We start from the raw sequence: 26,804 nt of genomic DNA on the forward strand, positions 1-26,804 counted from the left end.
TGTATTGTTATAGGCATTTTGCTTTAGTAAGCGGTTACAGACTGGACCATCTGGCCAATCAAAGCAGACTAGCCCCCTCAGACAAGAGGTTTTAGTAGAAATAAATAATTTGAGATTGAAAAATTAAATGACTTTAAATGCACATTCTTAAAAAATGGAAGTGTTTTTAGACATTACAGTTAAACAGCTCAAAAAACAGAACTGGGAATTTAAATATCATTATAGGGCCAGTTTAAATGATTCTTAAGTACAAGTTGGAGTAAAGTATTGCAATACATAAAATGTAAAATCATCACCTCTGCTTCCTCTTTTATAAACTCCAGATTCTTGAGGCTCTGCCAGCCATTCAGTTCCCATGGAAACCTGTCGGAGGTCACCTACAGGCAGAGACATACAACTATTGAGTGTGTCTGTGTGTGTGTGTGCATTTCAGACCATCCAACATCTCTTCTCTTGCTGTGTATTAGTGCACACGGTAGCGCAACTGCAACATATTAAATGGCTGAGATTTGCAGTTTAAAGCCGGAACTCCCAAGTGGATTAATCTCCTGTAATGCACTGCTATGTTCAGCTTAAAAAAATGGCCATCCGGGGATGATGTAAGATGTCCATTGTGTAATATGGCATAAGCACACTAGAATTTAAAAATGTATGGTTGGAAAGCGTGCAGTGTTTCATACATTATTTAAACAGATGTGCTTTACTGTACAGAATGTCATATATAGAGACTTGTGTAGAAAAACAGTTATTTTAATGCAATCATGCTACTTCGTGAATCGTGTCAAAACAACTAAATGAGAAATTTGTTTGAGTTTTGTTTGTCTGATTTTTTGATGAATATTATATGGTTAAATTCTAAATTATTCGCCCTCCTGTGATTTTTTTTTTCTTTCTTTTTTTTATATTTCCCAACTGATGCTTAACAGAACAATGACATTTACGCAGTATTTGTTATTTTATTTTTTTCTTAATTCTTTTTGTTTGGCTGGAAGAAAAGTTTTTACATTTTTCCCCACCCAAACAATTTTAAGGTTAATATTATTTGCCCCTTAAAGAAATGTATTTTTCTCGACTGGTTCTCGAATCTAGTTACACCTTTAAATTACACTTTAAGCTGAATACTTATATCTGTGAAATAAGTAGTCAAATATTAAGTACTGTCACCATGACAAAGAGAAAATAAATTAGTTATTCAAACTATTGTTTAAAAATGTCTTGAAAAAAATCTCTCTGTTAAACATTATTTTGGAAATACTTTTAAAGGGCTAATACTTTAGTTTAACTGTAAATCTAAACACTTGGATTAAAAAGTAGAGGAATTCAAATCATCTCGATCACATCAAGTTTTTGACAGATTTTGTGAAAAACAAACATAAACATATTATTAGAGTCTAAAAGGCATTTACTTTGTGATGCAGCCTTTAAGGTTGCAATCAGAAATGATCCACTAATTGAAGAATGTAATAACAAGTAAGATCACACAAACAAGAGCATGAGTGCAAACATGATAAGGGTTTTATAGTTCAAGAAACAACTAGTTAAGATTGAGTGAGATCTATTTAAGACACAGTGCCTTTGCCTACGTGCAATATTGCACACATTATTAATATACAGAAAATACCTTGAAGAGAATTAGGCTTATATAGGGGAGATGTGCATCATTTAAAATAAATGATTGAGTTAGGGCTGCACATTTTATCATTTAGCATTGATATCGCAATGTGCAAATCTGCAATAGTGACATTGCAGGATTTGTAATGTCCAATTGAAATTACAATTAACCAGAAAACACAGTTCAGAACATGTATGTTGTGGAGTAGTTGTTTAGTTCTTATTTAATAAAATGAAAGACTTTATTTGGGTGTTATTTTACAGCCTGCGACTAAGATTTTTTTTAAAGAGAATTTAAACCATTTGGGAAAAATTTGTTGAAGATTTATTGTGTTTAATTATTTAATGCAATAGAGTAAAGACTATTCAGTGTTATTTTACATGTAATTATTGCATTTCTGTACTTTAAACCTGTTAAAGTTCAACTGAAAACCATAAAGTGCTGCTTATTTATTTATTTTTTATCTTTGCTCTATTGTTTTCATCTGTGCTTTTATTTATTTATCTATTGTTTGCAAAATGTTGTATATTTATGTAAATGCACTGTACTAAAAAATCCTTCCAATCAATATAAATTGAGGAATTCAGAAAAACAAAACGTCTCAATGATTTTTCCAATATCGTGCAATTGAATATAATATTAACTGATTAACTCATTAATTAGAAAAACAATCTTATAAAGTTAAAAAAAAATCAAATTTAAAAATGCAGCAAATCACTTAAATCCACTCACTTAGATTGAAAAAATATATCACAAACATAATTGAAATGTGATTATTTAGAATGTATGCATGTAAATCATGTTTGAATTTTTATTTATTTCATATTTGTAATGTCTAATTATTGTTGCATGCTCTTACTGTGAGTTGGGGTCCGGTCTCTGCGTCGCAGTCCAGTATTTCTTCCAGATTCTTCTTCCAGTAGGGGAAAATACTGGCCCCCCAGTACCTCCTGTTCTACATAATACCCTGGAGAATCTGAACCAAACACACCAAAGCCACCCCGATCCAGATCCTCCTCTCTAACAGAGTGAGAACAGAAGCAGAAATCGATTACACCAACTTTCTAAAACAGGCTATCAGTGTTGAGTACGTCTGTATATATTTAAGATTTAAATACCTGTGTCCATAGACAGGGGACAGAATAAAAACATCATGTCCTCCAGGTGTGTCCACTCCAGGTGAGAGTCCCACTGATCCTAGTGTGCTGGGTGGGGTGGGAGAACCACTGCATGGGCTAGTGGACAAAGGCTGTCAAGCAGAAACACACAAAAATTACCTCACTATAAAGTTAATATAAGTTATGATGTAATATAATATAATAAATTTTATAAATTGCTAAATATATCTTTTATAAATAAAAGATTTTTCATTGATCATAATACTGAAATTGTTTTAAACAAATGTGCAAGTTAACATTTATAAATTCTGAAAGCATTTGCTGCTTTTAAAGCATATTATAATCGAATTTTAAAGTCCTTTTATTTTGGGTTATGAAAAACAAAAATGTGATTCTTTGTTATATTTATGATATAAGTTGAGCAATATAGCACAAGAAATAGCTTTTTCAGAATATCAAAGCATATTATCACAAATATAGTCCGCACAAGTGTGATATTTATTGTAAACAAAAGTTAACACTAAGTGAGCTGAGGTTTAGACACTATTGTCTGTTTTGTTTTGTTTTTTGGCCAATAAAAATACTTCAAACAGATCAGGGGTCAGCAGTGCATAAGTAAAATTTTAGCCAAGTCGCAACCTAAAGGTACACTAAATTACAACTTATAGTAAATAGTAGCCATATAACTGTTATGGTAATAGTAAATGCACTACTAAATAGTTTTGCATTCCACCTGTAAACCTAGTTTAAACAACTCTACGTTCCAACAAAATATTTACGGCAACCTTTACCCATGAATAATGGAAGAAACGACATGACTGACTACATTTACATTGAAATCAGTAATCGAATTATTTGCCTTAATCTGAATAAGACAATAATAATATGATTAAGGTGCTTACATGAGTTGCTTTTTGAATGTTCCTTTCATGATCCCCTTTTACATGTTATAGCACTCGATTAACGTCATTGCATCACCATGCTATCCAATTCTTCCTGGTTCAAGTGATGTCAGGTATTTCATTTTTATTTTGTCAACTTGAACTGTAGTTAAAGTCGACCCCTAATACCACCAACAACCCCCCAAACCAACCCCCCCCCCAGTGTTAACATGTCAGCACTGCACTTCAATAATATGACTAAAATGAGCATACTTCACTTCTTAATTCCATTTCCTTTTAATTCAATTATGATTTTACTCAGATTAAATTAATAAAAAATGTCTGTTTACATGGTACACTCTTAATCAGATGATTGTCTTTATTGTATTAAAATCAGATTGTTGGGGTCCATGTGAACGTACTCGGTGAGATTAGATTACATTGATGAGCTTTTGATTGATAATGATGAATGACAAGTTAACTTCCTTCATCTCTCTCCGCTCACTGCACTGCACCTCACATTTTCTTTGTGGTTCGAGTGAAACAAGTTTAATTTTCTTCCAAGGATTGTTTCATTATGTTTATATCCATCGATTACGATGATAATTTCTCCATGACTCAATTTTCAACCGGTTCATTTACTCTTACATGTGTAGGCTATTAAACTAACTTCAAATGTAATATTTTGATATTGATAACTTGTTCATTCGCATGTCAAGCTATTTAGCAGTTTCACAAGGGAAACGAGAACCCTTCTGATTGGGTATCATTTCAGTCAATACAACTACGAAATACCTTAAGGGCAGCTTGCGACCTACTAAATACATTCCGCCTTATGTACATGTGGTGTAAATACAAATTTAGTTACAAACTAGCTAGTATTTAGTTATTAAGCATCTAGTGTGGACTTATCATTCCAGATTAAACAAGAGCTTATGAACAGCTGGTGCAATCCTACCCTGGAGAAGAAAATCTCTGTTCAACTGGATGTAATGTTTGCCAGTCTGAACATGAGGTGAGAATTAACAGTCTTTTCACCACTAAAATGTTATTTTAATCATATTTACTGTTTTTGGAGGAATTGAACAAGCCAGTGATTCAGTGATCTATAAAGGTCACTCTCTGTTTATAAATAAATCTGCTGTTTGAAATGAATCATTTGAAAGAATGATTCAATGAACCACTCATTAAGACCAAACGCAGCTGACGCTAGGTCACGTGATGTGATGATGATGATAACATTCAATCCCTCTAAAATGATTATTCATCCTCTGAATATTTTAAAAGGATGTTAAATTAAGAGTGAATATACAGTTTTTGTTCAGAATTTTTCAGAAAATATTCTTTTTCCTCGGTTAAATCTAGAACTCTTCAATTCCTACAATACGTAAAAACTATTAGGAGCTTTTGATTATTAAATATTTGTGTTTCATACTGTATGTTGTGACATCTTAAGGCTTACATTTTTCCTCTTTGTTAACTATACAGTGGACCCACTGATCAACTACTGGCATTTGAAACCATCAGTGAAGCATTGTAGGAATTGCCACTGTAGGACTTACTATGTTGGCTTGAGAAAGCCAACATACTATTATACTACTCTGTCCTTAAGAACAAACGTATCTCCTCCTGGGCCGTTCATGCTACAAGGCCCAAATTTGGTCAAAATGTGCCTTCTGCATTCAAGATTGTTGTTATGTCTCCCCATGCCAATCAGACTTGTCATTTTTTAATTAAAAAAATTAAATATTACATTTTAATAATCCGGGTATTTAAAAAAAATTATACAAGCTCTAAATTTGGCTAAAAGCTGTGCTCTGCATTAGATTTTGTTGCTATATCTTTTCAGGTGTATCAGACTTATTGTTTTCCAATAAATCATTTTAAGCATTATTTTTCTCAAAAAATAGCAGGCCATTTTTGACTTAAACTCCATATTTTTACTGATACGGCCAGCTATTTTTGCATGTATCACTTTCACACTTATTAAGCATTACATTTTCAATATATTATATGGCAAACCATTTTTACATAATGTCCAAGGCCAGTTTTTGACTGTCATAGAGACATCGGGGTTGACTTGTATCACTCATATTAGCAAGAAGCTTTGATGTATCATCACTAAGCTGTCAATTGTCACTATAGCAATAAAACAGGCTAACCTAGCTACCATTTAAAAACAGCAATATTTCTACATCAGAACATCATAGGGGCCTTGGTATTGGTTTATTTGACTCATGCTAGCAAATGGGACTTCCTGTGTACTACGCATTGTAACGATGAACCAAGTGCTAATAACGATTAGCTACATGCTATTAATGATTATTTACGTGCAATAACATATGCTAGAAATGCCTACTAAGTATTAGCATTTGATAAAATATGTACACAAGCGTTACCATTTAGCAACTGCTTAGCAATCATCACCTAGCAATGCCATAAACATTTTAGCAACTGCCTAGCAATCACTTAGCAACCGCTTCCTGTCAACTGCCAATCCCAGTCCTAGTGCCAACATTTTCAAGCCAACATCAAAGTTTGTCAACGAACTTTAGGTTCTAGTTTTACGTTGTTTGTTTTAATGACAGACATTTGGCATTAGCAATCCATCCAAAACTACTATTATTTGTACAGTATACTCTTTCACCTAAGATATTTTTCAAATCTTCTTTAAATGGAAGTCAATGACATCCAAAGCATCAATCAGAGGGTGCATTTAATGTAGATTTATAGATTTGATGAAGTATTTTAATGTATTTTAATAATACAAACATATTTAACACAAAATAATAACCCATTTTCATTAGCCCTATCAAATACAAATGATAAAATAATAATTTGTATTTAAAATACGTATTTGAATTGCATGTATCCTTAATACTGCTGATCCCTGCTGGCAGGTTTAATTTAATTTATTCATCCATGACAGACCTTAACCAGCTAAGACCACTCTAAAAACATACTCCCCAAAATACTCCTCAATTATTCATGCATATATTGAATTTTTGATTAATATTCCACACCACTAAGTAAAATGTTGCTGTTATTAAATTAAAATGAAGGGAAATAATCACCAGACTGAATGTTCAGACAGAAAATTCCATGTTTTCGTGATGCGTAGTGACAGTTTTTAGGCTTTTATCATATTATACATGTACAGTATGCTAGCCTTGTGCAGTTACTTTCACTGGAGCAATCAGTTAAACTCGCTCACGTTTAAAGACCTTTGACTATCAGAGCATTGTGTGTTTCAGAAACGACGATAGTGTTGCCCATAGCAACCATGAGCGCTGCATCCGTCAGTTAGCAATGAGGAAAAGCGTAGCAACAAGCAGCAGGCAGGAGAAGCATGTACATAAACACACCGCTTGTCGTTTTATTGCATGTGAAAAAAAGTTCTTCTGTTCCTTAGTAAATTCATCTGATTAGGCGTGTGTCAGTCATTAATATAGCTGTCCTCATGGAGTGAATCTAGTTGTTGTTTTGAATCCCTATAGTTGTTTAATCATGGAGAAAGGAGTGTAAAATCTTGCGGTGTGGCTCTGTCCTTCATTGATGAGTGAGCGTCCAGTGTGTCGTGACTGTGGACACATGTGCAGCTTTAACTGCATCTGTCTGATACTCGTATCCAGAGCAACCTCAGAACTCCGGCTGCCATGGCAACAAGCCGTATGAGACCCATTCACTGCTTGGAGACACTCTCAAACGCACACACACCCTCACTACACTCTATCTTCGTGGGGACTTCCCATAGACAGAATAGTTTTTGTACTGTACCCTTCCTACCTCTAAACCCAACCCTCACAGAAAACATTCTGCATTGTTATAGCATCATGCTGTATGATTTATGAGCTGTTTTCCTCATGGGGACCAAAACAATGCCCCTACAAGATTGAAAAATTACTGCTATTGTGTTATTATATTTGTGGGGACTATTTAGTAATTTACACCAGTACACAATCACGCACACTACATGTTAAATGGATCCACTTGAACAAAAACATTGAACTATCCTCACACACTCATACACACCTGCAGGGCGAGTGGTTTCCAGCGGGCGTTCTTGAGCAGTGCAGGAGTGGAGCCCAGTGTGTTCTGAGGCCTCTTCTTCAGTGTGAGGATCACACCACTCGGGTCCTCACGGAGACAGTTGACCAGATTCTTCAACTGCCAGCCCACCTACAAGATAAATACATAAATGAAAAAATGAATTATTTTAAATAATATTATAAAACAGGTTTGGCTATGTTTTAAACCTAAATTATAAGGATTTTCTCAAATTTGTAATTTTAATATTTATTTGAGGAACTTTTTTTTTTTATTTCCTTTAAATTATTATTAATTCATTTGAATAATTCTTTAATTAATTTTTTTATTACTTTAAATGTCTTTTATTGGCATTTTAATAGTTTGAGACCAAATATTTATAATAATAATTGCTTAAGTTTATGTGGACACTCAAAGTGCTTTACAAACTTTGGGGGAATCTCCTCATCCACCACCATCGGTGTGCAGCATCCACCTGCATGACATGACGGCAGCCATATTGCGCCAGACCGCACACAAGCTGATTGGTGGACAGAGTGATGAAGCCAATTATGATATGGTGATGGACCATATATGGGCTAATGGTCATGCTGGACAGAGGCCAGTGGGCAAATTTGGGTTAAACGCCTACTCTTTATTCGAGGAATTTTAATGAGAGGTTTACAGTCTTGTCTCATATGAAAGACAGCTGAGCAGTATAAAGTCCCCATCAATATACTAAGGCGTTAGGACCCACGCAAACTGCAGGTTGAATGCTCTCTGCTGGTCTCACTAACACCACTTCGGACAGCAACCTTGTATTCCCATGTGGTCTCCCATCCAGGTACTGTCCGGGCACAGCCCTGCTAAGCTTCTGTGGGCAACCATGCAAGAGTTGCAGAGAGCTAGCTGCTGACTGTTTAAGAAATAATGTACTCAACGTTTACTTTATTTATTTGCACGAGAGTACAAAAGTATTAGCATAAAACAGACAAAAATAAGGCACAATGTTCATGAAGAGGCAAAAAAAGCCAATTTTGTTCAGTTTATTTACAGCCTCTACCTAAATAATAATAATACAAAGACAATGAAAATTACAAACCATTACATTACAACAAGTGCTAAATTACAGCTTCAAGTCAATAATAATAAACACAAATAAAAAAGCAAAATCACATACACACAGCCTTAAAATAAAATTAAATCATACATACATATGAATATAGACAGAGTTAAGTCTTTAAAACAACAGAAAAAGTATTGGCAGTTTGTTACCACATATTTCACTTTAAACTATTAAAAATGTCAACAAGAGTCTCTCTTCAACATCAAAAGGTTTTGGAGGAAAGATCAAGGTCCCATAATGCAATTCAAATGCATAAATATGTGGCAAAAACATGAATCGTCAAATATGGAATAGTGTTTGTTTACCAATATTTGTTACAGTGTATTTTCTTTTTTTATAGGTGAGTGCATGTGTGTTTATAGCTAGCTGGTGATGGTCTATGACTTTAACACAGTACTGTATATAGTTATCATGTTTGATTTTTGGTCTATTTTTGGCTTAAATATTTAAACAAACAAAAATTGTAAAAGTTAAAATTAAAAAGGAACTGAATTTTGTGAAAAAGTTACATTTTAAAACATCATTAAACGTCATTGTTTAGTGTGAGCTTCCTTGAACACAACTTGTGATCCCATACAAAAACAACAACTAATGTCATATTCAAAACCTTTGAATATTATGAACAGTTCACTTACATTTACTATACCTTCTTTGTAAAACATTATTACCATACTTTCTTTGGATATCATAATAGAAACTTTTATATGTACAGTATTTATATAGTACTTATACTTATAATATTTATAATTTTATATTTATACAGTATTTTATATAAGTACTGGTGTCTTACATTTGGTGTTTTGAAAATGTGCATTTCTTTTAAATGATTATCAAAACCATGTTACATTGCAAATAAAAATGTGATGTATCCTAAATATGTTTAGATCCTATAATATAGAAATAATTTATTTTACAAAAAATAACATTTCTTGACTTAATAAATAGATCATTTGTATACATTTACTAACAGGCTTTTTGAAATCTCCTTCCGCGGCCATCAGTTATCAATCAGTCATACCTGCACAATCATTCATGCACAATAATTCCCACAGATGTTCACCTGCCCCAAGCAATAATACTCACCACTGTTTGGTGATTGACCTGAATGACCTCGTCCCCAGCATGGATCTTCTTACACTGATCTGCAGGAGACTAGATGAGAGAGAGAGACAAATGTGTAACCTCTGCTTATTATAGCGATAAACCTGACGCCAGCAATTAGCCATTTCTGCATTGTATTTTAGTATTAAACATGGATGTTGACCTTAATGGTGAGAACATTTGAAAGTCTTTTCTCATCCAAATCTCACACATCTGGGTTATATGCTTCTCAAAAGCATCCTAAGCCTAAGTAGATCATATAGAGCACTGGTGGGTTCTACAATCTGCTTAGGCTTACAATGCTTTAGCAAAACCCAGCTCTGCACTTTCCACTCGCTACACTGCAAAAATACCTTTCTTACTTAGATTAGATTTTTTTGTCTTGTTTTTAGTCCAAATATCTAAAAATTCTTAAATCAAGAAGTATTTATAGAGAAGCAAAATATATTGTCTTGTTTTAAGAAATAATATGTCAAATTGATATAGTAAAGTCGAGTTTTCCTTAAAGCACGCAAAATAATCTGCCAATTGGTTAAGCAAAATAATGTTGTTTTTTCTTTTGACAAAAGATTATTTTGCTTACCCCATTGGCAGATTATTTTACCTTGTTGTAAGGTTAAAGAAATCACTTAATTTTGACAGTATTTCTGAAAACAAGACAATCTGTTTTGCTTGTCTAGAAAATGCTTCTTGCTTTAATTCTTGATTTAGAAATTTTGACGAGAAACAAGAAATAAAATCTAGGTTAAAAAAAGCTATTTTTGCAGTGTATACACTCAGACATGAACCGCTTAAACATTTATTTTATGTTTGCTTTTAAAATTCAGTTATTTGGATGATTCTTTAATAGTGACCTTACAACCCTTTAGAAAAATACCTTTCTCAAGGTGGTCTCAACAGTGGTTGACAGTTCACTCATAAATCAAAACTTGCTCAATGGAATCTACATTATGGCAAATAGCATAAATCAATGCAAATCACCACAGAAAAAGAAGATTATTTTTATTATTATTGTAGTTGTTGATATTATTATTATTATTATTATTATTATTATTATTATTATTATTATTATTATTATTATTATTATACTTTTTGAAAAACCGTCTTACTAACAATGTGTAAAAAAATACTTTGTAAATATCTTTAGATTAAAAAAAAAATGCTATTTGTATCTGAGGAGCTGAAAATATTCAGTCTGAGATTCCAAAATTTGTGTTGGGTCAACATGAAGAAATTAAGTAAACTTATTCATTTTTACAAATATAAGTGAATTGAATCTAAAACAATTAAGTTTACCCCCCAAAAAACTCAAGAATTGTGTTAATTCAGTCCAAGTAGTTTGAACAAGCAGCAAAGGAAGCAGATCAAATAAATGAACCAGCTTATCTGTAAGTAAAGTACATAAGGGTATTAATTAGTTCAGTGTTGCCAGATTTGGTGGTTTCCCGCCCACTTGGGCAGTTTTGAATTTGATTGTGTGGGTAAAAAATGACAGGCGGGTTGACAAAATTTGGTAGGTTTTGAAACATAACTTTTATATGCAATTTATTTAACTAGACATAAATGTGTGCTCCTACTCCATTCAGTTAGTAATGACCAGTGCATAGAGCAAACTGCATGGGCCCACTCACAAGAGGAGATGAAGGAAAGTTGTTTCAAAATCTTACTCCTCTTCACGTGCATGCGCATCACCTGCAGTTAAACTCACAGCGGATTATCATGACACTTTTATCAATCATGTTTTTCCACAATTGACAGCAAGAACAAACATAGAAGCATTGTCTGATTGACGAGCAGCACCTAATTATGTTTAAAAGAATTTAAAACGCCAAATAGGACTCATTTCTACCCCATTTCAAAAATAAAACATACTCTTACATTAAGCGCAGTCTGTGGGTGAGAGGGGGGCAGTGTTTCGATGAGACCTGGTTATGGTGCGATTCTGTGACTGCTAGTGTTGGTTCTGTATGGTTAAAAACTATGACTGCTAAAGTAACCAGGTTAATTTTTATTTAAATAAATAAAAATTAAATAAAATATTAATAAAATATTTTGATGGTTTTTTTTTTTTTTTTTTTTTTTTTTTTTGTGTGTGTGTGTGTTTTGGGTTTTGGGCAGCTTTTGGCCTGGAAAAAATAAGCTATATCTGGCAACACTGAATGAGTTGCTGCAAGAAAACATTTTAATATAAGATTTCCTTCTTTATTTGTGATTTGAGCGGTTATTGTGTATTAGAAATCCAAGCATAATGATACAATAAACCTATAGAAATTAAAGGGATCCAGGTTCCCATGTCTCAAATTCCCAAGCTGCATTGCACTTTGAGCAAACGTTCCCATTCATACTTTATAACTCAATGGCTATAAAGGTTTCCAAAATTATTCAAAATATTCTACAAAATTCTCACTAATTTTGAGTTTCTCACATAGGTGAGTGGGCTTGACAAACCACCTGTAAAACTCGTTCTTTTGCTCTTTCACGCTCAATTCCTCTGATAATTCAAACGACACTTGCATCAGTTTTGCACATTTGCACCAGATACATTCTTACAATCACTCCAAATTAAAAAAAACACTGCATTTTTAAAGTGTGCTTCACTCAGGTGAGTGGACTTGACAAACCACCCGTAGAAACACTCTTCTCTCTCAAAAAATAAAATAAAAAGCAGTCCTCCCTTCCACCTAATGCTGTATGCACAAACAGTTGCTTTGTATAATTAGCTCTTCTTGTGTGTATTGCGTCTTCTTGTTGAATCGCTGAATGCCTTTGAGTGTCTGCTAAATATTGATGTAATGTTATTTTATCTTTAACAAAACGATAAACTCAAAAAGTGTTTGAATAAAGTTGAGAGTGAGTAACGACAACAGAATTTTAAAGAACTATCCCTTTAGGAGTTGAAAATCAATGGCTTCTGTTCTTCCAGCATCTAAAAATGGCACGTTGCTTGAGTCCAACCTAATTGAACATCTATATAAATGATTTAACAACAGCCCTAGAACAATCCACCATTGCAAGCCATGTGAAATCAAGTAGCTGCTGCTGTGCGTGGATGACCTGGTTCTGCTGTCCCCACTGAAGAGCCGCAGCACAGCATGTGCTTTATAGAGCAGCACTGCCTGAAATGAGCTCTGACAATCTGAAGAAAAGCAGAGCCTCATCACACAGCACCACCACTGATCATCCTACAATTGACATAAACACTTACAGTCCTTTAATCTAGCTGTCGAGAAGCTCAGAGGGTGATTTACATTATAAAACGATGATTGGAGAAACAAAACAGTCTGGATATAAAGTTATTTATAACATCACTCTTCTGTATGCTTATGTGCAATACATCAACTGTAAATGTCAAACACAAACATAATATAAAAACCTAATTAGAAACAAGCAATGGTGGTTAGATTGCTGTTGCAACTATTATATTTTTAATATTTCGCTGACTTCTGCTTCACTGAATTAGAATAAGATTCAAAATAGGGATGCTCATAATAAGCAATTAACCGAAAGGGTACTTTTTTAACAGAATAATGGTATCAGTTAAATGATTAAAAAATATTGTGTGAAGTTTATTAATAAACTAATTCCGAGAAGATCACGTGCTTATCATTGATCAGCTTACAATTGATTCACCAATCAGATAATTCCTAACTCACAATAAATAACCAAAGTTTTCTTATCTCAATATCTTCGTCTTGAAGAATCCACCCCTACTCCCCCTCCTTTGCAGATGTGCGACACGGCGGCCCAGTGATTAGCAACGTTGCCTCTAAGCAAGAATGTCTCTGGTTAAAGTCCCTATAAACCAGTTGACATTTCTGTGTGGAGTTGGCTCGTTCTCCCTGTGCTCGTGTGGGTTTTCCTTGGGTTCTCCAGTTTCTTCCCACAGTCCAAAAAACACGCAACCTAAGTAAATTGAACATACCACGTTGATACCATAGCCAAGCTCATAGCATGCGTGCATCACTCCTTAGCCATCCTAAATCTGTCATTAGCCAGAAATAGGTCGGAGGAGTTCACTGAGATCTACCTGAGCTCAAACTCCCCTCTCGCCTACAAATGGGAGAGAGCCCAAGGCTTCCGGATCTCATAAGCTCAGGGCTCTCTCCTAGGACAGCATGCTAAACAAGCTTTATCATCAATCATCAGCTAAGTGTGAACTCTTGAATATATATATATATATATATATATATATATATATATATATATATATATATATATATATATATATATATATGGATTGGGTCGATAGACAATGCCATCGTCCATCGCCGATGGCCAATACAATAGACAACACGATGCTGAGCCGGCATCGCCGATCCTCTGCCCCGCCCCTGTCGCAAACCTGCTCACGAAAAATACACACTTAGGCCACGTTTACACTAATACGTGTTACTATTAAAATGGCATTTTAGAATGAAAATGATCCACACCGTGCTTTACCTAGCATTTCTGAACAACCCTCCGTCCGCTGAAAACGCACATCATGTAACCACACACACACAGCCACACACTGTCATGCGCTCCTCTGAGTTCCAGAGAGCAGTGCACGCCGAACAGTTTATCAAGGATGTACCGCTGAATCGCATCTCACTATAGTTGTTAAATGTGATATTCAGACATCCTAAGTCTGCCGGAAGTTCCAGGAGTCTCTACGCTTTTGCGGGACTCATAATGCCCGCAAACAAGTGATAATCTCCCGGAAATCCTGCGTCTCCCTCCCAGTCCTCAAATAAGTTGCGCACCCTTCTCACCTCGGATCCCTCATCGCTCCTCAAACAAGTCGCGCGCACCCTATCAAACTATCTGAGCGGAAAAAGCATGTTACTGTACGTTAGTCATGTCTTTTTCAAGGCAGAGGTGGGACTATCGTAGATTAAATGCATATTTCCCGCGGAGAGATAGATTTGAGTTTCGAAATAGTTCCGCTTTTGCCACTGTGGGAATTAATGCTATATGTGTGTCGCTGTTTTTACTTGTGTACTTTTTACTTACTATTTGACTTTGTTTCTGCTTTAATACTGGTGTTAGACTACATTGTTTTTATTGCACTCCTGCATTGGGCTCACAGATACACTGCATTTTGACTACTTTAAACTTGTTTATAAGCTGTGGTGTGCGTCCATTTCTGTTTAATGCTGAACGCAGTCGACCAATCACGACTGGGTCATCAGAGTAATCAGCGCAGTCTAGCCTCACACTAAGGAGGGGTTTGAGAACAAATGAATTGCTGAACAAATCATATGGGAATTGTTGGGATAATCAGGTAAAAATAAATGCATATTATAAGACAAAGTGAAAAAGTGAAAGTGTTTTTTGACCTTGCATGCAGATCAGCCCTTTGTTGGAGACCCCAGAAACTAAAATATGACCTTTTTAAAATGCATAATAGGGGCTCTTTAAAAATAATTTAGTCAGTGTTTTTATTTTGTAATCTAAATTTGTCATTTTAAGTTTAAAATATCTAGAGCAGGCCTATTTTTTTTTTTTTTTATTTAGTTTATTTGTTTTTGTTGGAAACACTGCAGGTGCTTGTAGATGTGCTGTTGTTCTGAATGCTGTTTTTCAATGTTAAAATAAATTAGTATTTTAAAATACAATGTTGAATGTGGCAGGCACAAAATAGACACGTCAATAGTTTTTTTTTATTAAAAAAATAATTAAACATTAATCTGACCAGTTAACCGTTAATGTTCGGTTAACAAGCGGCGTCTGTCGATTGGTAAAACTAACTGAAATAAGCATCCTTAGTTGAAAATAATCCATAATTGCTTGATTTATTCTCCAGCTAACCAGTTTTTGTGTGTGTCAATTATTTTGATTCTACAACTAATCTGTTGATTTCTCCCATGTTTGTTTTTAGTACATCTCTATATTTTTAGTACAGTGTAAACACTATCATCTGTGGTCATTTCTCTTATGGTTTTTACCATTAGCAGTTATGCTCGCGCACATCATGGAAGTGCATTCACCAGAACAATAGCATCAATCTGTGTTCTGTCCAAAAATATTTTATGGCAACAATGAATGCTTCTGTTTTCATCTGTTTGATATTACATTCTAGTGACCACCACCATCTTTGTCCCGCATCATGTTTTAAAGGAATGGTCCACTACAATATCATATTTTAAACTTTAGCTTATGTGTAATATAGATGTGTGAACATAGACAACACCTCTAAATGTAATATGCTCAAAGTTCAATGCAAAGGGAGACATTGGCTTTTACAGATTTAGCTTAGCAAAGCCTACAGCGAACGAAGTATAGCAGAGAAATCTAAAATGGCGTCCAAACGCCACAGAGCTTGTTCTGTTTCTGTTTTTGGGCTTCCAAAGGACACAACACAAAGAGAGAAGTGCTTACAATTTAATATTAATTATGCTAAAGAGATTTATAAATATATATATATATATATATATATATATATATATATATATATATATATATATATATATATATATATATATATATATATATATATAGCTAGCATTTGACAAAGGACAACTTCCAGAATCTCTCAGTTCAGTGCTGGATTTGGCTAATAACTCCTCAAAGGAGGAGCAGCTTCACCCATAATAGAAGAAGCTTTGGATTGTGAGCCACAACCTGTATTTTTATTTGGTCAGATTGATCTATTACATGCACAGTTTCTAGTGTTAACAGTATGTTGTAGCAAGGATGTAAACAAGGGGAAATGCTGTTTGGCACCGTAAACAATTTAGCTACAAATTCATATTTATCCGTCAGACTGCTGTAAACACCCACATTCTTTACCAGCGCTGCAGTGTCTGTATGGCACTGCTTTCCCTGCGTTCTACATCTCAAGTAATAAATCATAAGGCTCAAACTAATACGGCTAACGGCTACTCTGACTGACAGTATTTACACAGTGCAAAAGAGTGTGCTTATAGGGGCATTACACTTTTCCTGGTGACATGGAGCCGATCCGCGAATCACAGCACATTATGTTAGCTGACCAATCAGAGCCTCTTAAGCAAGCTTTTTGGAGGAAGTAGGAAATATGACAGTCGTGTTCATGTTAGCTGAGTAGCTGTTTATAATCAAAGCAAGATATATGAATAAATAACGTGATTTTTTACAAATGAAGCATGAGCACACATTGCTTTGCATCTTATAAACACAATCAAGCCTTAAAATACACTCTGGACCACCTCTTTAAAGCAAAGTAACTGGGTCGAAGAGTCCCAGGATGGCACTCCTGCATAGCATTAGTAGAAATGTACAAACAAAGCACACTTTTATACAGCTTCTGTCTATAGTAGCTGCAATTATTCAAAATGAGCATACAAAATGTGGGACACAAATATGATGCCAGTTATTTATGTAGTTGTCGCTGCAGCAAGGGTCATTTTTCAGAACACCTATATCAGTAGAATTCGAATACGTTTTTACATTCGATCAACACACTTCATAATAATAATACCACACCATAGAGCAGTTCAGCTGAAATCAAAACATCAACAAAATCTGCAAAAAGTACAAACTGATAAAAGAGCATTTACACAGCTTTTTCTAAAATGTGTAAATAATAATATGAGAATATTGTTTGATTATAGAAATATACAGAATTGCTTACAACTTTTAAAATTATATCCCTATCATAATTGATTCTCCAAACTGCTCAACTAAAAGCAATGACTTTTTTAAAAAGTGTAAAACAATCATTTTTTGCTTAAAAAAAAAAAAAAAAAGGAAATTCATTGAATAAAGAATGAGCATTGTATGTTGCTCTGTTTGGAACCATTTCTGTTGCATTTAAACTTCTTTCTAATAGGCTTAATAGGTTTTACAGCCATAAAACTTTCAGGATGTGATTTTATTTCATGTTTGAAAAGTGTGCATCTGTGCGACAATTGTACAACATCAGTTCACACTTTCCTAAAACAATTACAGTATTCACTTGTTAAGCAGCTTCCAGGTCAGAGCACTCTATCAAACTGTATGGGGAGACTCAACAAATGGTACTAATAAATGTTTACAAAGCATTTTATTACTTTTTCAAATCATTATCGCTACATTTGTCCATGCCTCATATCAGATGGCCAGAAAGTGATTAGTTTTGTATAAATTGTTAAAATATAAACAGCGGCAGCCCAGAGACTGCTTTGTACACCATGATTCTGTAAGAAATCCACTTTAGTGTGTGATATGACTAAAAAGTGGGCATAAACAAATATTTTCTCATTTCAAATAAGTAGCGTTTTGGACCTGGAAAAAGTATTCCATACATCCCGACTTAACAAATGGATTTCTGTGGACTATACAGTAATATACCACACTCATCTGTTTAAAAACCCGCACTATTAGATAAAGGCAGATCTTAACTCACATTCTCTGTGGTTCCAGTGATCACATGAAGACCATCATATGTGGATTTGATGTACATGCCCTAGATGGAAAAGAGATCATTTTGAGTTGTCGTATCCATCATATGAAACTGAAGTCAAGTCATTTCTGTCACCAAATAAAATAGCAAAAATCGTGATTTTGCTATTGGTCACACAAATAAATAGTGTCACTCCAAAAACACTAGTGGTTTTTAGGAGTTTGACCTTCCAGTGGATGTAAATACCATCATGATGAGTTCTGAGTACATGATTGGCTGAGAAAAGTCTTATTTACAGTTATAGGAAACCCAGAATTGTAGATGATACTTGAGTTGCCAAGTTGTTACGGCATAAGGGCATGTAAAAATGAAGTATTGCTGAAATGTGTATCTATTATCGATACCTATAATCAATCTGTTAATCAATCTGTTCAATAAGTTAATGTATAAACATTTAAATCACATTATTATTATGTCATGGTTAAAACTTTTTAAATATATATACTAACGGTCAAAAGTTTGGGGTCATTTATTTCATGTTATTTTTTTTTTCTGTTCATTCAGGCAGCATTTATTAAATGTAAAAAAAAATAAATATTTATTTATTAAATATGTATTTATTACTTGTTGTTTGTAGGTTCAAATGTAATTATTATTCCTTTCATTATTGCTTTTAATACTGTTTCCATTAATAATAATAATAATATTAATAATTAATATTAGAGTGATTTCTGATGCATCACATGGCTAAAGGTTGAAGTAATGAATCTTTAAAATCACTGAATAAATGATTAAATTAAATGATGAACTACTTTTGAACAGTCATTTTATAGCGCAGTAACATTTCACAATTTTACAATTTGCACTGTATTTTTAATTAAATAAATGAAGCCTTGGTGAGCAGGAGAAGCTTATTTTAAAACATTTCAAAATCATACTGACCCTAAACTTTTGACTGGTAATGTATATCAGTTTTGTCTGTTAAACATGATATAATTCTTGTTAATAGTTTTTTATTAAAGCAATTTTGTGTGTAACCTATTTAGGCTTATTGTTCAGAGGGTAATTCTTCCTGCTAATGCTGAAGATCCCTATATTCAAAGTCAAAGTCAGCTTTATCGTCAATTCACATGTACAGGACGTACGGAGAATTGAAATTGTGTTACTCTCAGACCCGAGGTGCATAACAGATAATATTAATACAAAAAGTAGCATTTTAAATAAAATTAAAAAAATACAATTACACATAATATATTCTACAAATATAAGTAAAAATAAAAATTGTAAACAATACAATTGCACTTAAGGGCAAATGGCAAAGAGTGCAAACCACAGTTTGCAGATGAAAAACAGTATATAGTGCAAAAGGCTTGTAATTATGATAAAGTGACAGTGTCTTTAATAATATACTGGGAGGTAGTATGAGATAACTGGCAGACTAACTGCAGGTAGCAGGTAACTAACCAGGTTACTAACTATTATTATTTATTAACATTATATGTATTATTTACAACTTAAACAGAGAAATCCACATTTTCAGATAGTTGTCTTTTCACTAAAAAAGGATTCATTGGATTTACAATATTTCATTGTAAGTGGCTGCAAACAATTTATATGGGCTGAATTTAAGCTACACTTTGAATTTAGTAATGTTCAACTTTATTAGTTTGTTTAAACATCCTGTGCCTATATAAATAGTTTGCTGCCACTTACATTAAAATAAAAAAAAGGAATTCCAATAAATAACTTTATCTGGTGTGCATATTAACCAGCAATGAGTAAAAGTTCCTAAACATTCTCTTCTGTTTCACCATTCTGTCGATAATGTATGTGATGTCGCAGTGCTTTACTCACCAGGCCCTCGCTAGGCATAACGTTGGTCAGATGCACAACCTCGAGGTGTGCAGACTGTGACACCAGCGAATCAGACGACAGTGATATAATGTGCTCACAGATCCCTGATAGAGTCTTACACTGCAAAGACAGATAAAGACAGAAGCAGACAGTGTTGTCAGTCTGTGTTTGCCATACCATAGTAAATCTCTCAGTCTAATTATAGCAGTTGAACTGGGATGAACACCGGCAACCCTGCAGCAGTCCAAACCATTCAGCATCAAAAGAGAAATACACCCATGATGCATAATAAATCTATTTTAAATCATCCCACCCCAAATGTACAGTAGATTTACTTCTGCTTCATTTTTAAAATATATTTATTTTCCTATTTGTCTCAATCCATCCATCCCTCGCTCTCTTTCGCTTCTACGGGCAGTGATCCTGAAGGGTGAAAAACTCACAATCTGCATTATTCAGGATATCCAACCTTAGGCTAAACACACATACTGTACTGTATGCGCGTACACACATTTTTGCTTCGGAGCAGGGTAGATGCATGTGACTCCACAATCACGTTTTACTTGAAATATGTTTTTAAGGGGAGTGTGTGTGTGAGAGAGAAATGTGCAGGAGTTGTGTGTTTTAACAGCTTTGAAAATCACATTGCAACTTCTTCTGATGTAAAAACCTAATTTTTAGGTTAACTTTTCTTTTATGTCTTAGAATAGTTTAATTGGTTGTCATGTGTGTTTTATATTTGTTTTTGTTTGTTTAATTATGTAAAGAAAACCGTTTTAAAGGCAATCCACTCTAAAAAGTTGTTGTTGTTGTTATTATTATTATTATTATTATTATTAGCTAAGATAAAATGTCTTATAAACAGAATATTTCCTTTTGTGAGCATAGACAATTTTCCTCACTTGTAAAATGCTTTCATAAAGTGGTTAAATAAGGTCCAAATTAATGTCTTATGCTGCAAAAAAGCAAAAGATTGATGTTTTTCTTATTGTTTTGTCTTGTTTCCTGTCCAAATATTTAACAATTCCTTAACCAAGAAGCAAGTAAACATATTATTTTGTGTTCAGAAATAATCATTTAAAATGAAGAGAACTTTAATTAGCTAAAGTATATCCTCCAGTGGACATAGTAAAATATTCTTATTTTAAACCAAAAACAATATTACTTTGCATACCACACTGACAGATTATTTGGTAACACTTTATTTTAATGATCCATTTGATGGTATTAGTAGACTGACTGCTTAATATCTGCTGATACTGCTCCTTCAACAGACATTTAACTGACTATAATAACTTTTCAAGTACATGTCAACTTACACTAACCCTAAGCCCAACCTAACAGTCTACTTATAATCTAATAAGAATTAGTTGGCATTTAGATGCAATGCAACATCTATTCACAAACAGACCATCAAAATAAAGTGTGACAGATTATTTAGCATGTTTTAAGGAAATACTCACTTCATTTTGACTTATTATTTCTGAAAACCCAGCAATACTGATTTAAGAATCTTTTAAATGTTTTGGATTAGAAACAGGACAAATTGTCCAAGTAAGAAAATATGTTTGTTTTTTTCAGTGTAGGCCGGCCACAGCCTAATTTTGCTGCACTCAGTAATCTAGGTGTATTCTCCAATTCAACACTTGTGGCAGCAATATTTTGTCTGAAAACCCCTCAGTTGTGGGGTGTCATTTTGATTATTTTATTTCAAATTGTAAATGTCAAACATATTTGATATTTGTTGGCTGCAGTTGGATACTCTGGACACCCAATAAGAGAACGCTTCACAAATCAGATGTTTTTTTTTTCTTCAGCAAAAATCTGTTTTTTTTTCTGAATTCAAGGTTGTTCACAGGGTTTCTGTGAGATCTTGTATTTGTGGAATTGCAACTGTGAAATCGTTTTACAGTCAGAAAGTGTACAGTCTTTCAGCCTAGCTATCTAGTGTGTGTTTTCAGAGGATTATAGTGTAATGTGTATTTACTGTATATAGCCCATTTTATGTATGATGTGTATTGTATCACCTTAAGCCAGGGGTGTCCAAACTTTTTGGGCCGAGGGCCAGATGCAAAAAAACAAACGTTGTCGCGGGCAAAATTTTACATACATCACACAGACACGCATATATATATATATATATATATATATATATATATATATATATATATATATATATATATATATATATATATATATATATATATATATATATATATATATATAAATACAGTTGAAGTCAGAATTGTTAGCCCCCCTAAATTATTAGCCCCCGTTTATTTTTTCCCCAATTTCTGTTTAACGGAGAGAAGATTTTTTTCCACACATTTCAAAACATATTAGTTTTAGTAACTCATTTCTAATAACTGATTTATTTTATCTTTGCCATGATGACAGTAAATAATATTTGACTGGATATTTTTAAGACACTTCTATACAGCTTAAAGTGACATTTAAAGGCTTAACTAGGTTAAGCAAGTTAACTTGTTAAGTTAAGGTAATTAGGCAAGTTATTTTATAACAATGGTTTGTTCTGAAGACTTAAGGGGCTAATAATTTTGACCTTAAAATGGTTCATTAAAAAATTTAAACCACTTTTTATACTAGCCGAAATAAAACATAAGTCTTTCTCCAAAAGAAAAAATATTATCAGACATACTGTAAAAATGTCCTTGCTCTGTTAAACATCATTTGGGAAATATTTAAAAAAGAAGAAATAAATCAAAAAGGGGCTAATAATTCAGACTTCAACTGTGTGTAGATAGATAGATAGATAGATAGATAGATAGATAGATAGATAGATAGATAGATAGATAGATAGATAGATAGATAGATAGATAGATAGATAGATAGATAGATAGATAGATAGATAGATAGATAGATAGATAGATAGATAGATAGACAGATAGATAGACAGACAGACATACCGACAGACAGACAGGCAGACAGACAGGCAGACAGATAGATAGATCATAACAAGAACTGCTGCTTAATTGAATGCATGTAATAGCGACACCCGGTGGTTATTTTTTGAATTACGTTAATTTTTGTATAGCGGGCCAGATTCTATTGATATTTATAAAAAGCCTCGCGGGCCGCCAAAAAACTGATTGCGGGCCGCAGATGGCCCGCGGGCCGTAGTTTGGACATGCCTGCCTTAAGCGATTCACAATCTCAACAGGGGCTTTCTCCACACCACCACCAGTGTGCAGCATCCCCTTGGATGATGCAATGGCAGCCACAGGATACAGGCACAGGCGCCAGTGCGCTCACCACACACCAGATATGGGTGGAGTGGAGAGACAGTAATACAGCCAATTCGGTGGGTGGGAATGATTTGGAGGCCATGATAGGTAAGGGCCAATGGAGGAAATTTGGCCAGGACACCCGGGTTATACCCCTACTCTTTACGAGAAATGCCAGGGGATTTTTAATGACCACAAAGAGTCAGGACCTCAGTTTAACATCTCATCCAAAAGTTGGAGCTCACTGACAGAACAGTGTCCCCTTCACTATACTGGGGTATTAGGACTCACAGGTTGAGCGTCCCCTTGCCTCACTGATACCATTTCCAACAGCAACCTAGTTTTTCCCATGTGGTCTCCCATACAAATACTGACCATTTTCACCGAAAAAAAAATTTTTTTTTAAAGGGAGACCATGGCTATTTGTCTGTCTGTCTGTCTGCCATTTACCACTAGATTGTGGGTCATATTGATTGGCAAACATTAAAATCATTAAAAAAAATTCCACAACACTTCTGACAGCCAAAACATTGCAGGCATATTCATCAAACCAGTTTTAAACTGACCCTCAACGTAATATGTTGGTTAAAAGCCTAATTTAGATATCTTCCCAGATCAAATAATACACATTTAAAATCATTTGAAATAATTAATGTTAATGATTATATATTTCTGCTGTCCATTTGGCTTTCATTTTAGGTGTACTACTGTACATATTTTTTGACATTTATAGTCAAAAGAAATCTTTATGGTAATCGAAAGGATAGGTGAACAAGCTTGTGTGTCTGTGTGAAGCAGTAAATGTGTGTGTGGACAAAAACACTCACCACATGTAGAATCTTATTCTCTGTTTCATACACTGTGCAATCCTAAGTGAAAAAGAAATTGTGTGTTAGATTAATAAAGGATGCTGTTTGTTAAATACCAAAACACACTCACATGTGCATACAAATAGACACACACACACACACCTGCTGTACTATGGTGGTTAGCTCTAGACAGAGCTGAACAATATTGTTCTTCAGCACTGAGTACTCAGAAACACTGACAAATGGAGACCTGTAAACAAAGCAAAACACACACACACAGAAATCAGTGCATTTTTTACACATTATAGATAGAGGATGGGAACAAAACCTGGACTGAACTTGCTTTTGAGCACCACAGGCCATGTGCGCCAATCCTCTGCGAACCTGATAAATAATGAGCTGGTTTGCTTTTTGAACGACTCATCAAGGCTAATTGACTCACGTTTGATTCAATCCTATAAGGTCTGATTTCAGTTAGTTACATCTGCAATATTAAATGGTTTTGGGTCTGTTTCGTTCAGCCCAGGTGAGTTCACGACCTGTCGCTGTGTGTTTGACTACCTGTCCAGCCATGCTAGTAGGTTTTTAGCTGCTCCGATGAGGTCCACGACTGATGTCAGGAAGTCGTTTGGAAGGCGTCTTGACACTCGTCCGTCATAATGTCCTCCCCGACGACGTCCTGTGATGAAGTTCTGCAGATTCTTAGCGGATGCATTGAGTTTGTGTGACAAAGTCCGCAAATTCTCAGTCTCCAGACCATAGTTCTGCAACAAAACAGACCTTTTGTTTAAACAATTTTCTTGAAGTTTCTTTTTTAAATGATGATAATAATAATAATAATAATAATAATAATACATTTTTGCAACAGTGCAAAACTTCTTTTGGTGGCAGCCAACTGCTGTAAGGATTAACTTAAAGCTCTTGTGAAATTAAAAGAAAGTTTTTTAGAAGATAGTATCAGTATGTTAGTTTTAAGGATATTTAAAAGCTATAAAATAGTGACAAAATTCACATTTAGAAGACATAAAACTGATATAAACATATAAAGCCTGCAGTTTTTCACTTCCAATTAACTGGATTGGGGTTTTTTTTCACGTCATCTCATACTTCAGTTTCTCATTGCATCTTGACCAATCAAATGCTCTCTAGTACCTAACATGCCCAGCCCCCTTCAAGGCACTTCTCAAATGACCCTTCACTAAGCTACAACCGAAAACCACCACACACCAACCGTAGCTACGCACAGGAGGTCTGTCAAGCTTTTGAGGGATGGAAACAAGCCAAAGCATTGTGCATATGGGTTTTGCAAACCTGATACCCGGTATTCTAAAAGTTTAGACAGGGTGGTAGAATATTTTTCCTTTTCCAAAACCTAAAACAAATCCCAGCGTGGATCAAGCTGTGTGAGGGGCTGTAAAAGCAGCATAATCCACTCATATTTCCATACGATTCAAGCTACGAACACTTGGATTACATATCAACAGAACAAAACAGATATAATCACAATCTAAAGACTCGTGATCAAAATACTTCACCTGTAGTTGTTTTTCACTCATTTATAACCCTCATGTCCATGTCAGAGCTACAATTCACAAATGTTTTTGTCGGGCTTTTGGAGATTTCATCATTAGTGATGACGTTATAGTGGGTTAGTGTTTGCTTTAATATTTGGTGTGGGATTAATATTTGCCTGAAGGGAAAATCTATTTGTTCACTTCTGCTATGTATACTTTAGTTTGCATTTCAATTTATTTATTTATTCCACCTAACTGCAAATTAGAATAGAAACAATATAAAAAGCTCACAAACACACTGGCAGTTATGGGTGCTGCTGTACATTGTTATGGGTAAATAATGCTAGTTATTGGCACAAATCCATCAATTTCCCCTTTCTGGCTGTTCGTTATATGAATGAATTATGTAGAAGCACTGTCCATGCGTGTTACGGTTAGTAACGCTATATTTCATTGCACAACAATTAATCTACCAGGCTTTTCACACGATTGTGCGTTTGTGCAAATTTGCAAGGTTTATTCAGCTAAAATGCAGTAGCAGTTAAGACTTTTCAACAATTATTTTAATAAATGACTTCAAAATTGATGATACTAATAACAAATGGTTTCTCAGTACCAAATCATGTTAAAATATTTTTTATGAAGGAACAATTGACTGCTAAAAATTATTTCTTTTGCCAACACGTGATTGAATAACATTTCCAAATGTTTTAAAATTAAAAAAGAAAAGAATCATGTCAAATTGTAATAATATTTCACTATATTGTTGAGTTTTTGGTCTTGCATGGAGATATGAAACTTTAAAAAAACTAAAACATTAAAAAACTTTTAAACATTGGTAGCCTGACAAACCATCTCAGATGTATTTATTTCATTTAAAATATTGTTTTCAACATATAATCAAGCAGTTATGTCTAAAAGAGTCCAGGTCAGTAAACCGAAGCACAGCAGTCATTCATGCGGCTGATTTTATCATTCAGAAACATAAAACATCACATTCTAGGCACCGAATGTAGCAGAAAAACCTATCAAGCTGCATTTTCTCAGCATGTACAGAGGGTCACCAATTCACACTAACCGAGAAACTCCCAAATAAAACTCTGCCTACACTGTGAAATGAAATAAAGCACACAATCACGTCTCCATTCATATCTAGAAAAGGCATTCCTCAGAA

The 26,804-nt window shown here is 34.2% G+C and overlaps 1 protein-coding gene across 1 annotated transcript in view; it reads right to left on the reverse strand.

Annotated features, from left to right (window-relative positions):
• Positions 1 to 26,804, reverse strand: part of si:ch211-26b3.4 — a 77,775-nt gene that overhangs the window by 20,103 nt on the left and 30,868 nt on the right. The window contains exons 3-12 of the mRNA XM_021471597.2: positions 24,678 to 24,880; positions 24,279 to 24,366; positions 24,135 to 24,176; positions 20,063 to 20,182; positions 18,212 to 18,271; positions 9,847 to 9,915; positions 7,644 to 7,790; positions 2,731 to 2,861; positions 2,472 to 2,632; positions 297 to 377 (exon numbers count right to left, since the gene is read on the reverse strand). Coding sequence (XP_021327272.1) covers positions 297 to 377; positions 2,472 to 2,632; positions 2,731 to 2,861; positions 7,644 to 7,790; positions 9,847 to 9,915; positions 18,212 to 18,271; positions 20,063 to 20,182; positions 24,135 to 24,176; positions 24,279 to 24,366; positions 24,678 to 24,880 — 1,102 coding nt within the window. The remainder of the gene's footprint in view (positions 1 to 296; positions 378 to 2,471; positions 2,633 to 2,730; positions 2,862 to 7,643; positions 7,791 to 9,846; positions 9,916 to 18,211; positions 18,272 to 20,062; positions 20,183 to 24,134; positions 24,177 to 24,278; positions 24,367 to 24,677; positions 24,881 to 26,804) is intronic.

Source organism: Danio rerio, chromosome 5, assembly GCF_049306965.1.
Source record: "Danio rerio strain Tuebingen ecotype United States chromosome 5, GRCz12tu, whole genome shotgun sequence".
Lineage (NCBI taxonomy): Eukaryota > Metazoa > Chordata > Actinopteri > Cypriniformes > Danionidae > Danio > Danio rerio.